Genomic DNA, 18,486 nt, shown 5'->3' with positions numbered 1-18,486 from the left:
CATTCGCATGTGTATAAATGGAAGTCTACGGAATGAAGAGTGTAGTGTGACCGCCCCTTTAAAATATTCAATATTAATTATATTAATTAAGTATTTTAAGATTTTTAAGATTAACTGAATATTTTTTAATATTTAACATTTATTAATATTAACTTAGTATTTTTACGGGTTCCTGCACAAATGTTCAGTAGCAAAGCAAAGTTGGGATTAATACAATCCGATCCATACTCAGGTGGGGTGAATATATATATATACATATACAGGTACATATACATAAACACACACACACACACACACACACATATATATATATATATATATATATATATATATATATATATATATATATATATATGTGTGTGTGTGTGTGTGTGTGTGTGTGTGTGTTTATGTATATATATATACAGGTACATATACATAAACACACACACACACACACACACACACACACACATATATATATATATATATATATATATATATATATATGTATATGTATATGTATACATGTGTGTGAGTGTGTGTGTGTGTGTGTATACATACACACACACACACACACACACTCCCCTATTTTAACGACTGGTTTCTGTGGAATGGTAATACCAGGTGTGAACAGGGCCAGACACACAGGTCGGTAGATGTTTTGGCAATAATGGCCTTCCATACGGTGCCACTATGAAAAGGGGCGGGGCAGTGGCGCTCCACATTGCGGTCTGTGGCTACGTTCAAAACCGCATACTATCATACTACATAGTATGCCAAGACAGTACGCCGCTGTACATGGCGCATACTGTGTAGTAGAGTAGTACGCAGAGGAAGCCTTGCATTTCAGCCGCCGTTCTGTGTCTCACGCGCGCTGTGTGTTGTGCTCAATATGAGCCGCGTTTATACAGGAAGGGTCTGATTAATTCTCACTGTGTGTGACTGTTAATTCCGTCCGAATTAAGACTCTGTAAGCTTTAGGTAGGTCGTGCAGGTTCTTTATTTCTTTTAAACCCAGCTTTTTGTAGGACAGCCGGGAGCATTGTTTGGACCATTGTTTGGATATCAGGAGCAGAAATCATCTTTAGAGAGCATGGAGAACGCAGAGAAGGAGAGCAGGTCTGATGGAGAATGCGACTCAGCTGAAGAGGAAGAAGTGGATCCCAGGGTTCAGGTACTGGGCTCTTTTGCCGCACTGTGCTTTGGGTATTTTATTAACCAAGATGCTTTAGTATGCAGTGTTATGAACGCTAAAGCACGTGACTGTTTTTGCACACACAGTGTCAAGCCCATGCAGTTTCAGTATTAAATGGATTGTGTTTGACTGATATCAGAAGAGTGGGCTCAGATCAGTCAAGCCTCCTGTCAGTGCATGCCTTAGACCTAAAGATTCATGATTTCATTCCAGGTTACAGCCACATCTGTAAAACCTGTAGCTTGAGAGTGTTCTACAGCTTGATATTTGCACCTAAGACATTTGTTTCCCATTAGAGATCCCACACAGCATCTGGAGCGAAGCACTCCCACAGGCCATTGCTTTCAAAGCTTCACAATATCTTTTTAATCTGCTGGAAACTGGTCTGTTCTTTTAATCAGATGGTGTTGCTTATCTGTTTCTTTTTTTTTTTATCTTCTTCTCCATCTTTTGATATCAGGGGGAACTGGAGAAGCTGAACCAGTCCACAGACGACATCAACCGATGTGAGACCGAACTGGAGGTACAACACTGGATTTATGTCTTTACAACCTTGATGTATTGAAATATCTGATCATTTTCTCCCGTCAAATTGTTCTATTTAGTGGTTTGAGTCTGAATCTTGACGCTTCAGGTAACAACATGGCTAAAGACTGAATACAGACTGAATGTTTAGGGAAGTTGTAAAGCCTGTCTGGTGACACTGTTGTTCGCGTATGGTTTGCTAATCAACAGTGTAGTTTTCACATCTGGCACATGAAAATACTTGATGATTATTTTGATGTTAACTTCACTGCCTCATTTAATTTTCATTTAATTCAGCCCAATTGAAATTGCTTAAAATAACATTGAAATGGCCCAGAATTTTCACATTAGAATAGTATAAGTGTACTATAAATACATGCCAGTTCTCATGGCCAGCTGCTCCAGCTGCCAGGCTGTATACATTTAATGAGCTGTTAAAGTTTCCCGTCTGTATCTACACTGGTTAGCAGTTGTAACCCAATGAACCTGTAATAATGTTCAGATTTTAATATCAATCGCTGGTCCTTTTCTTTTTAAATCCCATTTTTTTCCTGTTTTTCTCCACCTGCATCTGGCTGCAGGCTTTGCTTAAAATGATAGAAATAATTAACCCAACCTGCTGTCACTATGGCACAGAGCTGTATGAAAGTAAACAACCAATCATTGCAACCCATGCAAGTTATTGTATTATGCGTACAGTCCTGCCGAGCTCTAGGTATAAACCTTTGATCATCTCTGACTGTGGATCTTAGCGAGGATCCATAGGTTTAAATTCGGGAGCAGAACTATATGACAGTACTGCTTCTATATGTGTGGCGGCCTGGGAAAACCCTTCATATGGTTCTGACAATATGTTTTTCTTTTGCATATATCTCAAAAGTAAAGTTCTAACATTAAAAAAATTGCTTTTAAAGATTCCATTTCACTTTCACTGAAAGGTGCCCAACCTACTTATGGAAAAGGATCATTAGTACTGAATTTTAGAGAATTTATGATGTTTATGATGGTAAATGAGTTCTCACTTTGATTATCAGCATCATCCACATCAGTCTCTTCGTCTGAGATAAAAGGGCATTTAAACATGAACCTCATCGGTGTCTCTTCACTCCACTGATCTCTGTTCATGCTAACATCGCTGGGGAAATAAACCTTGTCCTCTATCATCTGTAAGCGCTCAGCGTGTGTAAGCACTCTTCTCTTTTTTGACAATGTGACGACACAACACAGGTAATTTGAGAGCTGGTATCTGATTACAAACTAAATTCATGAGGCGTACGTCCAATATTGATACGGTATGTAGCTATCTAAAAACTTGATCAAACCCTGAAAATCCTGGACATATTTAAGCAGACTGACTGCATTTACTGCTGCATTTATTAAACTGGTTCCATACCTAACATGATGTTCACAGGCAGAAAGCCAGGTTAGAACGCAGCCTAAATAAAAACATGCTGTTTTGGTAAAATCAGTGTAGGTTTTATTGAAGTAAAGATGTCAAAGTATATTACTGGCAGAAAAACAAAATTTTGGTCAAAACCATTTTTTTTGTCATTTTTTTGGTTTTCCAGAATTTAGCTGAAATTACATCTGTCTGGTTTTCCCAGACCAGCTCATAGTTGTGTGTGAAATTCCCAGGAGATGAGCAGTTTCCGAAATCCTCAAACCAGCCCATCTGGTACCAACACCCATGCCGTGGTTAAAGTCACAGACATCACACTTTTTCCCTATTCTGATGTTTGATGTGACCATTATTTGAAGCTCTCGACCTGTATCTGCCTAATTTTTTGCATTGTACTACTGCCACATGATTGGATGGTTGGATAACTGCAAAAATGAGTGTACATGTGTTCCTATTAAAGTGACCAATGAGTGTATATGGAGTAGACTACATGACTCAGCTTCAAGCTAGGTTTGCTCTGTCCGCAGTGGCTGAGATTTGGTGAATTGTGGTGTCCTACAGATCCTGTTTTACATGTACTCACCAGACTTAGTGCTAATATCCACCCTAGTGCCTTTATTACAACCACCAGGAACAAGACAAGATGGTGCTGAGTGTAGTTATTTTGTACTGGCAGTCTGGAATAGTGCTTGGTTCACCTTTGTTAAAGAGTTTTCTGTGAAAATTGCTGGCATTCAGGATTTTATAGGGACCTTTATGGAAAATCTAAAGGGCCTTGTGTTTGGAGTCTTTTTTGAAGGCCATGAGATTTGGAGTCAAATAGCAATTAGATTTGTGTCTAAAATGTGTGTCATGCCCGTGGGAGGTGTAGATTGCTTTTAATATTCCCGCTGTTTGGGTCTTACTTCCAAAAATCTGCTGATTTTGACACATGAGCACTTATCTCAAAATCAACTGATCTTTTCTTGAAATAGATACAGTTGCATGTAATCTGTTTAACTTTTACACTTCGTATTTTCAGTGTTTTTCTAACATGGCCAGAACAAATGCCTTTTCCAAAAGAAATAATGGATAGCCTCTTTCTCGTGTATCTTTGAATGTAGCACAAAGAAGCTGTGTTTTTCTCCACTCATCCAGTCTCTTATTTTTTATCTCAGAAGTAAATCTAATCTATTTTGAATAACCGTTTTTTCCCCTTAGGACAGTATATTAATTTGAACTGGGAATGTGAATGCCTGAACAATTGCTCTGGAATCCTGACCACTTCATCATTCCAGTAACCTTTGGCTCTGGTCTAAGTTCATGTGTGATGTTTGGCGTTATGGTTCCCAGGATGCAAGGCAGAGGTTTCGCTCTGTGCTGGTGGAGGCCACGCTGAAATTGGATGAGCTGCTGAAGAAGATCGGCAAGGCTGTAGAGGACTCAAAACCATACTGGGAGGCCCGGCGCTCGGCACGGCAGGTGAGGGACTCTCACTCTTAGCTCTGCCGAACTCTCCCCAGCCTCTCCTCTATAGAGCGGTTAGTGTTATGCCTCTCTGGGGAACATTGTCTGCTTTATAGTTTCTACTTAGTTTCTACTTGACTCTCACACATGTATTTTAATCATTGCTTACCTCTCCTGTTTTCTATCATGTGGCAAAGAAGTTTCTTTATTAGTAGATGCTATTAGTATAGCCCAAGTCATCCATTACAGACCAGAAATAGGTTGTGATATAGTGGAAAACATCCACATACCAGAGATGTTCACAAGTCTTTATTTATTTATTTATTTTTTTAATAAGTCTTTGAAGTCAAGTTAAAAATCAAGTCCTTCGTTATAAGATTAATAAAAAAGTAAGCATATTAATTTGATTAAAATAAAATAATGTATCTCATATGCATTACAGTATACTGGCTACATATAATACATGCTTCATATATTATAATATGGGCTCAATATATTTACCTATAAAATTAGAATATATGAATAATGATAATCCTTTATGAACATTATAATCCATATATTATCCCATATATTGTATAAAAATGGCAATAATCTATGTATTGCAAAATATACTTAAGGGATTCACTTACTATGCTTTAATTAAATACCAGATGTATTTTCCTCTTAGTGAACTGAAACGTAGAGTGTTCTTCTGACTTTAGAGAAAATATTTTTGCTCTGCCATTTATTTCATAAATAGAGTATTGACATTTTGGGCCATGTATTTAGAGCAGAGTACACAGAGAGTTCAATATAATCCGCAGGGACAAGGACTACCATTTTAAGAGGCTTTATTCGTGAAATTAAATTGCTCAAATATAGAAACACATTATTAATGTGCTGTTTTGTCTTTTAGTGCTGGTTCACAAGTCTATGCCAAGTAATGTAGAAATAACGCTACCTTGGAATAACAAGCTTTACATTGTAATAGGCAATTGTGTGTTGATTTAAATATTAATTAAAACAAAAAAGCAGTTTATCTGTCATTCATTTTAGCACAAAGCCGTTTAGCAGAATAAATCTTAATCATCATATTAAGATTTATTTTGATTTATTGGTGTTTGGAATAGACAGGATGTGGTGAAGGGAGAATAAAGCTCTGCAGCCAGAATAGAAAAGCGGAGAGATTATGCTAATAAAAACCAGCAGCACTGATGGATTGATTGTTTACAGACAGACCAGACTAATGGCGATGTGATTCGATTGAAGAGCAGCTCATTGTGGCCATTATATCTTTGTGTGAAACTAGTCTGACAGAGGCTGAGCCCCTTAATCTCCCAAAAATCCCAAACACCCATAACTCATACTGGCTCCTGTTATGTTTCGGACTTGACTATGTGATTTTGCTGGAAAAGACCAAGACATTGTTAAGATGAAAAACCTCCAACTTCTCCACTCTTTTGCTGTCTTTTTTCCCCCTTTTAATTTTGTTTGCTGTCTCCGTCTTTCTCTCTCACCCACGCGTTTTTGTCAGATTGTTAACATCAGGCTGAGTTATATCCTGCTTCCCAATCTTGCACAAATTGTTTTCCACACTGTCTGTGTCACACATTTCTCCAGACAAGAGCTTGAATATAACCAAACTGATTACAGATTGCGGTATATGTTTCTGCACTGAATGCTGTGTGTTCTTGTTTATATCCAGATGGAAACATAATGTTGTCTTCATCAGCATTAGGATTTTAACAAGCGTGACACACTGAAACACAAATTTTAGTCATGAACATGATTTTGATGAATGTTTCCAACTTAAAGAGAGTTAACATTGCTACAGAAGGAATAAAATATAGTGGAGCATGCTGTTCTAGAAAATAATTAAGAGTGAGGTGATGTGATGTGATGTGGCCCGATCCAAAGTTTCTTATTTATAGTGTTTTATTCGACTTATACTGCTGCAGCTTGCTAACAATGACATTTTTTATTTATTAAAGAATGACATGTAATAATTTTTATCTGCTTATTGTTACATTTAATGTTGTGGAACATTCATTAAACAGCTAGTTACTGTTATCACTTACATTATAATACCTATAAACAGTCGTTCCCTCACCAGCCTCACTTTTTCTCTCTCTTAACGATAATATGGCAAGCTGCATTTTTTTTTTTTTTTTTTTTTTGTCTTGTTATTGACAAACTTCAGAGATTCCCATCTAACATACATTGTATACGCTGTTACTATAGAAAGGATAATGTATATAAACGGGCGCATTAATATAAACCTGTGATTTGCCTGTCAGAGCTGCTGTTATAGAAGCACTTTCTAACCAATCAGAATCGAGAATACAACAGGGCTGTGATATAATTAGTTCCCCATGGGACCCATCAGACACAGAGAGGGTTTTTTGTTGTTTTTTTCTGTTAACAAAAAGTCCTCACCCACATCCGTATTCTTTTTAGTCTCCCTGTTTTGTTGAGCACTGGTTACTAAGTGTTCAGATAGATAAGGTTATAGTGCTGCTTGTTCACTTCTTTGCATATTATCATCCTGTAATGCTCACCATAGGATGTCTTTAGAGTGACACAGTAGGAAGCCATGATTCATCACAATGTTGCATTCTCCTCAGATTATCTACTAGAAAAGTGTGAGAATTGGGCACTTGAGGTTGTTACGTGAATACTTTTGTGTTTTGAGCCTTTTAAATGTAAAGGCTTTTGAAGGCTGATGATTCTGGTTTAGGAATTAGCTTAATCAGTGTACATTTTCAGATGGAGGGGTTTGCAACAGTATTTTCAGATGAAGTGAATTCAGGCTAGAAGATAGTATTTGTAAAAAATTCTCTAACGCTTGCTGTCCGTGACCAGAGATTCATTCAGAGATTGTGTGCCATGCTCGACTACATGCAAACATTTGGCAATAAATGGGCTGGGAAATGCTGGATTATCTCTGTACATTTATTATTATCTTTCTTTTGTTCTCTTCATGGATTCATAAACAGAGCCTTCACAGAAAAATGATTTCATTTATGAAGTGAGCTAAATTATTAAAAGTTCCATCCTCGTGTATGAAAAAGTAATTATCCTTTGTAATGAACTCCATTTCTAAGACTCATCTGAATGATCAAAGTTTCAATGACAGATCGCAGTGATGGTTCATAGCTGAAAGACTGCAAATGTGCTGGAGGCAAAGCAGTTCTGTTTTCTGAAGGAACGCAGAAACCCATCCTGTACTTTGTAAGGGACTAATAAGTGCCCACAGTAAGTGTGGGTAAACATTCATTTGCATAAAACCTATCTATTATTGATCGAAACAGACCACATGGGGATTGGAAAACTGTTTTAATTCAAAAGCATCAGAGTTAGTGAATAAATATCAGCTACTCTCTCTTAAGAATGTGTAAATTGAAGACACTCATACAAGAACCAAATTCAGTTCATAGCACTGTGGTTTTGGTCCAGGGGAAAAAAACCCTCTGTTGCAGTTATAATAACAAAGATATACTCATCAGAAGATGAGTAGAAACAGTATGAAAATTAATCACCACTTTGCATTTAGACTGACCTGTTAAAGGCATGGTTTACAGAATTTTGTCAGTTTATATCTGGCCATTTTTGTTATCTTTGTCATTTTGTTTAAACGTTTTACAACACATTGCCTCCAGATGAAACTTGATGTAGGAGTTGATGTTTGGAAAGTCCCTTTAGCTGTTCATCTGTTGACATGCTGGGCCACTTTGAAAATTTGTTCTCTTTTTTTTTTAGTGTGGCTAAAATTAGGAGGAAAATGAATCAGATACAGAAGTGCCAATTCCACTGGTCATTTTTTTGCGCTTTTTCTTTTTCCTTTGTTATCTCAGTCTCTCTCGCCTTGTCACCTCTCCTGTCTCCTCTCTCCTTCCTTCTGTGATTGATGAGTCTCTGTTTATAGCATGCGTGTCTGCTGGCTGAATTTTCCAAAGTAGATGTGAAGGGGAAGATCTCATTTTTTGTTTCTGTCAATTACTTAAATCCTGAGGAAGTCAGGCTATTGTTTGCTCTGTTCATACTGGAAATAGTTATAAAACATCAGCTACAACCTCAGTAGGTTTCTCTCGTCCCTCTTCTCACCTGCTGATATTTTCTCCCAGTGAAATCATAAGTGCTTGCCAGTACAGTGCTAATACAGTACGATTCAGTGCGGTTTCAAACAGTGAGTGAAAATAAAACACCGAAAACAACCATCATTGCATATGAAACAGCCATAAAACATTTTCAAGCCATATAGAAAGGTCCAGTCCAGAGTACACTAACAGCTGAGCTCTTGCGTATGAGCATACAGATGGCATTCGTAATTGTGGCATATTATCTATATGTTTAATGTACAGCAATATAATATTAATATATAGCATTCCTACATATTTTAGTATATAGGAATATGGTGTAGAGTTATTGTGTATTGGATCATTGCTTTTGCTGTAATTGGGTTGAAAAATCCATAATGTAAAACAGCCAATATTATGTTTTATGGCATGTATTTGTTCATGAAACTTTATTTCAACTACTTTCAACTACTCTCTCTTCTCTGTATCTGGCTGTATTTATGTTTGTTTGCACATAATTATTTTGATAAATCACTCTATTATTTATTTCTTTCTTTACATCTTTGCAGGATAGACTTCTTCTATGGTGTATGTGTGCTTTAGCTAAGCCATGTTGTGTCTGAATGTAGACTTAAAGCATTGAAATGTATGAAGCTTTCTGAGGAATGAACTTTGAGAGAAGGAAGACCTCATAAATGACCTCACGTGGGATAAGGTCATGTGGTATAAATACAGGGCAATAGACAAAAGTAAATCAAGATAACTGGGTCACACTGTGTTCCTGGCGTACAAAAGGATGTTTTATTGTAAGGAGTGTTTTTCAAAATACATTACTCCAGATGTATCCGGATCCTTGTTTTGTTCAGTTATTTAATAAAATCCAAAAGCCATGCACAGACTGAATAAGTGGCAGACATTTTAAAGAGAGGAACTTCCTGAATCAGCTTCTTGTATAATAAATAACACAGTTCCTCAGTTCTCAGTCCCTAAGGCCAGAGACACTCTTGTCCCATTAAAGTTAATGATACACTTTAACAAGTCACAAAAGAGTTTCTGTTCAAATGAGGATGGGGAAAAAGTAAATGAAAATGCGGTCCGATTTTTTAAAATGAATGTTAACTTCATTTGGCCTCATGCGTCTAAATGTGATGCAGTTCTGAATAGGGATGAATAATTTAACGTCTTGTGGTTGTTTTTCACAAGTAAACAACTTTCAAACATTTTGGTGTGTTTTTCAGCGAACTGAGTTTTAGGTTTGCCTGTTTCTGATTCATACCCTTGCATATTACCTTTGAACCAGAAGCATTGGAGCTAAAATATATAGTATTTATGCAGTGCTGTTTATGCTCTGGGCCATGGAAGCCATTTTGTTGTGTTGTCTGAATTCTCACTGGGCAAATTATACTTCCTGAATAATTCACTATATTACAACCCATAGTGCACTGGAAATACAGCATACAACTAATGCAAACTACTTCCTCACTAAGTATTATAGTGCATAGCATTTTCTTTCAGCTCAAAATGTACTTCATGTCCGAGCAGATACTGCAGTAGCCAAGTATGTAAGTAAGTAATGACAAAAACAACCAAATGAATGAAAGAAACAACATGAAGCATGCTGCACAGCATATAATGTTTGCAAATTTGCCACAATTTAGGGTTTCCCCCTTTTTTGTGCAAACATTTCTTCATCTCAGAAGTGTAGCAATGCACCATCTTCTTATTTGATTTGAGGTGTTGTAATTCCCCATCATGTCTGCTTGAACGAGAACACAATTAGCAGACCAGAGAGCAACAGATTTGTGGAGAATGTGGCCTTGAAGGAGTGATTCATTTTCATTTAATTTAAAGATTCTTTAGGTTTTGGTCACTTTTAATCTCATCTTAACGTTCCATTTTTGTCTCGTTCATGGTGCCTTGATTGTGTTGTTCATACCTCCCTTGGTTGGTACGTTAACTATATTATGAAATTGTTGCCCAATGTAGTTTTGATGTTCGAGTATGTCAGCCAAGTTAAAGTTTCAAATAATTTATTAATATTTCTTTCTTTCTCTAAATTATTAGTGTCTGGTGAGTGATGACAATCCTCCTAAGATTATTTCTTGCGGTTTACCCTCAGTCTTGTGTATGCGATCACAAAATGTAGTGCAGTGATTAAAATTTGTGCAAATGTGCAGAATTTCTGTAGTTGTTCATATAGCTGTTAAGACTGTTAAGTCTTTTGCTGCAGCAGAGCATTTGTTTCATACGGGGGAAATTATGTAGAAGGTTAGTTTTGCATTTCTCATTTGGGTGTTTGGGGAAGTAGTGTAACAGTAGTGGTTTTGGTTGAGGAACATGGAGGAGAGCTAGCTTACAGTTTCATGAGAAATATACTAGCCTGCTACTTTTTAATCATCAGATGTTAACATGCAATGCTTCTCATCAAGGTGTCAGTTCTGCATTTGCTACAGTCAGGATAGATCTTTTGTCTTTTTGTCTTTTATTTGGTTGGCAATTAAGCAACTCATGACTTGTTTTCTGAGTAAACTGGAGTATTAATTACAGGTAGTTATTTATATGTTCATTTTTTAAGTTCAGGTTTAAGTAATTAACTGTAGCTGTTCTGCTCAATGTGCTGAAATACAAAGGTGAAGATTTCTCCAGTATTTAAATTCAGAAAGAGGTATAAGCATACAGGAAAAAGCTTTAGTGCTTATTGTCATATACAGGATATACGTTGCAAAGAAAATAGATACGAAACAAAACACAGTCAGAGTAAAATAATTGCTGCCATTGAAGGCCTTTGTGTAGTAGTCAAGCAGAAAAATTACTCTGGCTTTTTATCTTACTGAGTAGCGCCCACAGGATAAATGGGCTTTGTCTGTAAAGAATTTTCTTCAGGCATTTACTGTCCGTACCAGTGACAGAAAGATTAGAGGGAAGAGCATAAAAATAGCAATGGATTATGATAGTAAGACCATGTTCTCAAATAGATAGCATTTTTAGTTCCAAAGTCCACACTTCTCTAGCTCCTGTTATTCCTTTTTTTGTTCTATATGAGCCGTGGTGTAACCAGAACAGTTTGCTTTGTGATGTTGTCGCCCTGTTTCAGTCCAACTGACACCAGAGTCGAAATTTACCAATAAATATAATGCATATACTACAGAGGCAGTGTTGTGTAGTTATGTAGTGTCAGTGTTGAATGAAAGCAGACTGGAATATGGGAGGAAAAGCCTAAAGGCAAGCTGGTCCCACAGCAGAAGTTCCTGCGAGTCTGCTCTGTATCCTGGCCTCATCCCGCTGGTGGTGTCACTCTGATCATGCTGCCCTGTGCCTATTTTCTAGGCTCAGCTTGAGGCCCAGAGGACAACACAAGACTTCCAGAAAGCCACTGAGGTGCTTCGGGCTGCCAAAGAGACCATCGCCCTGGCCGAACAGAGGCTGCTGGAGGAAGACAAGCGGCAATTTGACTCGGCCTGGCAGGAGATGCTGAACCACGCCACTCAGAAGGTGAGTAACGTGCCTCGACGCAGTCAACTTCACTAGACATGTGCAGATAGGTTATTTGATACCCAGTGATATCTAACAAGCATTATGTTGTTGAAATGGAACCTTTAAAATATCAATATTGGCACATAATGGACAAAAATAAAGAGTAACTTTACTGAGGTTATAAAAGATAGCTGCCTGTCTCATAGCTAACATTTCATAGATAACTTTTTTTTTTTTTACTCTTTCGGTTAAGTCATATTTGTGTTAATAAATTGCCTTGAATCATTTCCCTGGTCACATTTTAACTAGTTAATATGACCTGGAGGAGAATGTATTTAAATTGCCCACTAACATTGATTTCCTAGCTAACTCTATTTTAAAAATATTTTCTACAGCTGCAGTCTTGTCTTTCTTTCATCTACTAATTCAAAATGTCTGCTTTTATGATTTTGTTTGACAACTGACATTTTACTGACAACCAACTGTCAGTAAAATGTCAGCAGAATTGACATATAATGATGATGAAGGTCACTGAGAAGCTTAGATTTCTATGTTTACAGTCTATTTAAACGCAACATCTCAAAGTTCAACAAGTGGCAGGTTAAACACAGCAGTGCAAATTGCAGTAAAGTTGTTGTAAATGTGCTGCATTTGTAGGTGATGGAGGCCGAACAGACGAAGAGCCGCAGCGAGTTGCTACATAAAGAGACAGCAGCCAGATACAATGCAGCCATGAGCCACATGAAGCAGCTGGAGAAGAAGCTTAAACGCACAATCAGCAAGTCCAAGTGAGCATTCTAATACACATGGTTGAGCAGCACAGTTTGTCTTTGATATTTATAATGACTTCATGTTATGTTATTGATTTCCCAAACTGGAGCAGTGGATTTTATTCACCTCAGGCACTTTGATACTGAAAATATGGTGACATAGGAATACCTCTGACTGCTGTACTCAGCACCTATTTGATAAGAGTATCTGATTCTTATTACATGAGAATATAGTGCTTCAGTGGGGAATTTAGCTTCATCTTCTGCTTAAAGTCTATTTTCTGGGCACATAATCAGGAGTGTAATTTCTCCTCTGCCAAACTGTACTTCCCACTTTGCATATATACAGTTTCATAACAGTCCAGCTGCAGCTTTACGGTGCAGGCAGAGTGACAGGCAGGTAATAATCCTCCTAGCACTCACCAAACCTGGTAGGCAAGGCAGATTGTTGCTATGGCATTAGGTACAGTTCTATTCATAGATGTATTCTCTCTCTGTCTCAGGCCTTATTTTGAACTGAAGGCAAAGTACTACTTACAGCTAGAGGTAAGCTTTTATAGGATTATATTTCCATATAGTCCATATAGTGCACTGTGTACTGCTCTATGCCTGGAATATGTCTAAATTGCTGTCCATAAGTTTTGTGATTATCGTTTAGCAGGTACCTTTGCTCCTTGTGTGACTCTCTCTCTCTCTCTCTCTCTCTCTCTCTTTTTTTCTCTCTCTCTGTGCGTGTGTGTGTTACTACATCTCTCTCATCATAGCAACTGAAAACGAATGTAGATGACCTACAGGCCAAGTTAACACACTCTAAAGGGGAGTATAAGACAGCTCTTAAAAACCTAGAGATGATCTCAGATGAGATCCACGAGCGCCGGCGCTGCTTAGCCATTGGCTTGCGGGAGAGAGGAGTGGGGTCAGAGGGTGATGGGGTCACTGGAGATGACATCACCAACTTCAAAATGGAGTCTGATGGCATATCCAGTGAGTACACACTGATTTCTGAAATTATTGACCATGCCACAAATATAATAAGTGAGTGTCCCAGAAGTCACTGCATTATTATTGTTGTTGATAAATATTTAAAATATGAATTGCATTTTGTTTTTATTTTGTTATTTGTGGTATTATTTTGATATCAGATTTAGTGCATCTTCATGAGAGTGGACAACTGCAAATATCAGTTATAATTTTGTTTTACAAAACAGAAAGAGTGAGACGTGGCACATTTTTGAAGGGTAAAACTCTGCCCTTGTGCTCTGGAACCGTGACCTATTTATGGAGCTGTCTATCAGACTAATGTACAAGCATTGTCAATTAATCAACAAAAACATTAAAGTTCTCCTTTTTCCTGGTTAGACTTTTGCTTGCACAGCAGCATGATTTGAAGTTTTATAACTGACTTTGCCTAAGAGGTATTTTTATTATAATGGCATAATGAAGGCCAAAGAACGATAAGCCTCTGGTGTGCATTGTTTATGAACTAGGTGCCATCTGGATGACAGTCACAAGGTCAGGTTTTAAAAGCTTTTATTTGTATCCAGTGTTTATTCCTTATGGTTCCATGACATTTTTTTGGATGGCTAGTTGGCGTAAACTTTGTGTTGGAGTTCGTTTCTGCTAGCAATAAGACTCCCCTTTCTCCATCCTGTCTCACTCCAGTGGCATCAGAGACATTTGAGGATGAGAACTGCAGTAACAGCGCCATGTCCGAAGAGGATTCACAGTCCACATGTAGCATGAACTCTGGAGGCAACAGCCCATTGCAACTGCAGTGCCCCTTCTCCTCTTTCTCATCACCATCATTTACATCTTCATCCTCCTCCTCTCCCTCTCCTTCATCACGGCCATGCAGCCTGGAACTGCCCAGCACTGTTTCTCTGTCGGACTTTGGCCTGATTTCACCTATCCTTGGACCTCGAAGTGAATGCAGTGGAGCGTCCTCACCCGAGTGTGACATGGAGAGAGGTGAGATGTTGCATTATTTTATTTAAGTGCATCAGTGTGTGTGCTGACAAATGAAATGAAGATCTATGTTTTCTGTATGTATGTTGTTTTCTGTGTGTAAGATCCATGTATCTATAGGAAAGGTATCAACCTGTATATTAATTTTCCTAAGGTTATCATCCCCTTTTTCTACTAGAAAGCAAGGGTGGGTGATAAGACAATTTCATTTTGTTACTGAGATTATTTATGCCGTGATGTCTTTCTCATGAATCATTGGTCTTGGCTTAGACTGCAAAAACATGACATCTTAGCAAATTAAAATATCTTGAATATAATCAAATGTATCTAGTATTTCTTATCATAAGATTACAGTAAACCAAATATATATTTATTAAACCAAATTCTAGACATTGGTTATACTTTTAATACTTTTAATTTTTGCATTTTCTTGTTCTAGTGGCAGATAATCTTGCTTCTTTCTAGAAATACATATGTTTAAAATTAGCAAAAGTACCAAAAGAACAAGACTTTCAAGCTTGAAATCAGTACAAAATGTCTAGAAATAGGTTTAATAATCATATATTTGAGTTACTGTAATCTTATAATAAACACTACATCAATTTGATTATATTTGAAGATATTTGGACTCAATGTCATTTTTGCAGTGTATTTCGTAAGAGTAACAAGTATGATCAGCTGCTAATGCTTGCTCATTCTTTTTTTATATTGTTTATTCTGTTGTGTGTGTTCCAACTGGATAATCCATGGATAATCAGTAATACAATAGAGTATGTCTAATGAAAACATCTTCAAGTATCGTGAGGTAATACGTATATATCTTGTACCACAGCTCTGTCGAACTCTCAGATCTAATTGTTCAGAAGCTTTTGATCAATTTTTGTATAACAGCACAGCTCGGAGAGTTTCTGCAAGGCAAATGACAGGTTTATGTTCACTCTAATACATTATCGTTTCTATAGTAACCACTTAAACAAGGACATGCATGGTGGATACTCCACATGGATGGATTTTAAGAAACTGGTTACTGTAAAGAGCCTTTTAATTAGCAGGTTTGGAAAGAATCTGCAGTGTCATTGCTTTGTAACAGAGGTAAAGTTGTAATTTAAAATTTTCAGACACAGGAAAGTCTTTTCGGTTTTTCAGAAACATGACAAACTGCATTTTTCATCTTCATCTTATTAGAGAAGAAGAGCAGCTGGGGATGGAACTGTTTATAGCCGTTATAACATTAGTGATAACAGCAACAAACTTGTTTCGTGGATATTCTACAACATTAAATGTAACTATAAATGGATAAAAAGTATGACGTAATTCATTAATATATAAAAATTGTTAGCGTGGCCAAACTGCTGAGGTGTAAAAGGAATAAAACTTTTGGACATGCTGTTACAGGAAAAGAATCAACTTTGTGGGAGGTAACAGTGACAATGTTGTCATTATCGATGGGCCACATCAGACCCCGCACACCTGTCACTGATTATTTTTTTTATATCATCATGTCCCATTGTGTATTTCCTGTGCCGAATGCACCTGTGCCTCAGGGGATTCTCTTTATCATTGTGACAAGTAACACTGATGCCTCTGAGAGATGACAAAACAGAACTTCAGCTGAGGCCATATTTCCTGCCTCTCAAAAACTGCCTACTTCCTCTCACTCTCTGAATATCACCAGAAGCATGCAGTAATTCACAGTTGTTTCAGTTTTCGTGTGTGTTTGTGTGCACGCAGGTGACAGAGCAGAGGGAGCGGAGGATGAGGTGAACATCGCGCTCAATAACAACACTGGCAGCATTAGCAGCATTAAGAACCGCTTCCATTTCCTGTCCCTGAAACGCGGGCAGATGGACAACGCCAAAACCACAGAGCATAAACCTTTGAGTATGGCCTAGAGTATCACCAGCACCCCACCACTGCTTAATAGGGGCAGAGTTAGCTGCTGTTATGCCATCAATCTCACCCATGTGAAAGATGTAGGCAGCTGTCCATCTGTACCTTTTACCTATGATTCAGCATCATTCATTCTGCCAGGGATGTTCTGGATCTTACTGGCTCACTGAGCAAGATTAATTCTGGGGAAGAGTTATAGGAACGTGTGCATTTGAGAAAATGGGAATCATTTCTTACAGCACATTGAAGGACATTTGATTACTAAAAAAATAAGAGGAAAAAAACTGAGTGATGGATGATAATGATAAGTCTCATTCCCCACTTTTTAGCAGGTCATGGACAAGCTACTCCTGAGCTTTTCATATAAATAATGCTATCAGAGCTCTGGTTTTGGACACGGGGCACCGTAGAGACATTACTGACGTGATGAAAGAGGAAGCAGTCACAAACAGTACTTCCAGATTTAAACGGATTTTTAATTGGCTGCTTCTGTAGTGCAATAATAGCTCATGTGCCAACATGCCTTTGATCACTGTTCCCCACATGCCCTTGTTCAATGCTTGTCCATCTACACTTTAACATCTACATTTCGGCTGCAGCGTGATCATTATCGCTGAAATGTGCATGCTGCCATATCTGTGTTTTTGTAGAAGATGGACTATCATCACTTTCATTGAAAAAAGCAATAGATAACAATGCAACGTATTATGTACGGCTCGTTTGTAGATTAAAACATGGATTAGAAAGGCGTAACCTAGTTTTACACTGTTGATTCACTGTAATTGTTAGCATTTGGGCAGACACTAAGATGTGTGCATGAATATTAGTCAGTTCTGTAATACTGTAGCTGCTGCCGCTAGATATAGAGGCACAAAGCACAGCGTCGGTCTAGTCAGTTTTTTCACCTTTTGTTTGTTGTAACTTTTTTTGTGTATTTTTTGTGTATAGTAGAAACAGCATCATCATAAAGCTGTGATTTTATATCTTGGTTATTCTGGTCTTTTTCTGAGTTTGAGTAGCTTGTGTAGTTGTTTTCCGGCTTAAAATAAAGTAATGTTCTGATCACTGTAAACTTTTCAGGAGCCTTTTCTGTCGTATTTTTCTCTTTAAGATGAACGAGTTAACAGCAACATTTGGCTATGCAAAGAGAAGTGAAATATCTTCAAAAGAGCGTTGGCTATTTTCTGCACCTGAACAAACTTCAGCCCACTCCTCTCTACGGACTTCCCTTAAGTTTTCGCAAAACCTTGCAGATGCCTGTATCCCACTATCCGGTGTTACCCAGAAGAGGATGGGTTTCCATTTAAGTCTTGTTTCTCTCATGGTTTTTACCCTCATGTCATGTCAGGGAGTTTTTCCTTGCCACTGTTGCCTCTGGCTTGCTAATTTACGGATCTAAAGCTACATCCAGATTATGTAACGTTGCTGTGAAGCGAGACTGAATTATGATTAGGAAAGTACAGGAAAACGGCTGAATGTTGCTGTTGTTAGGGAAAGACTGAGGGGAAAACATATGGAAGATGAATTATATAACCATTTTGGTTGTTTCACAACATTCATTCTTTAATTATTTCTATCACTAATGCACTTTGCCATTTTCCTAAACATACAAGGTTTTCTGCTTTTCAGGAGGGAGACTTTTTTTATAGAGATTTTTTATAATCAGTGAATCATTCGTTTTATAGCACATCTGGCGCACATGGGCGTGAAGAAAAAAGGAGCTCTGTTGTAGGCTGCTACTGTTGTGATCTAAACCTTGGGACTCAAATTGGGACTAAATTTTTA

General features: G+C 37.7%; 1 protein-coding gene across 1 annotated transcript; it reads left to right on the top strand.

The window, feature by feature from the left end:
- The first annotated feature begins 721 nt into the window (after nucleotides 1-721).
- sh3bp5b (SH3-domain binding protein 5b (BTK-associated)) lies at nucleotides 722-17,773 on the top strand. Its single transcript, XM_026914433.3, has 9 exons — nucleotides 722-1,156; nucleotides 1,638-1,700; nucleotides 4,434-4,562; nucleotides 11,930-12,094; nucleotides 12,734-12,864; nucleotides 13,350-13,392; nucleotides 13,611-13,830; nucleotides 14,509-14,814; nucleotides 16,543-17,773. The coding sequence occupies exons 1-9, from the start codon at nucleotides 1,076-1,078 to the stop codon at nucleotides 16,701-16,703; spliced, it is 1,299 nt and encodes a 432-aa protein (XP_026770234.1). The 5' UTR covers nucleotides 722-1,075; the 3' UTR covers nucleotides 16,704-17,773.
- Nucleotides 17,774-18,486: the final 713 nt, after the last annotated feature.

This window comes from Pangasianodon hypophthalmus, chromosome 1 (assembly GCF_027358585.1).
Source record: "Pangasianodon hypophthalmus isolate fPanHyp1 chromosome 1, fPanHyp1.pri, whole genome shotgun sequence".
NCBI classification, from domain to species: domain Eukaryota; kingdom Metazoa; phylum Chordata; class Actinopteri; order Siluriformes; family Pangasiidae; genus Pangasianodon; species Pangasianodon hypophthalmus.
This window is presented reverse-complemented; position numbering and strand designations above follow the sequence as displayed.

Excerpts from the sequence above, each read along its gene's own strand:
- sh3bp5b (XM_026914433.3), top strand. The coding sequence starts at position 1,076 with ATGGAGAACGCAGAGAAGGAGAGCAGGTCTGATGGAGAATGCGACTCA. Across the intron at positions 1,157-1,637 it reads AAGTGGATCCCAGGGTTCAG|GGGGAACTGGAGAAGCTGAA; the intron begins GTACTGGGCTCT and ends TTTTGATATCAG. Across the intron at positions 12,095-12,733 it reads TGAACCACGCCACTCAGAAG|GTGATGGAGGCCGAACAGAC; the intron begins GTGAGTAACGTG and ends CTGCATTTGTAG.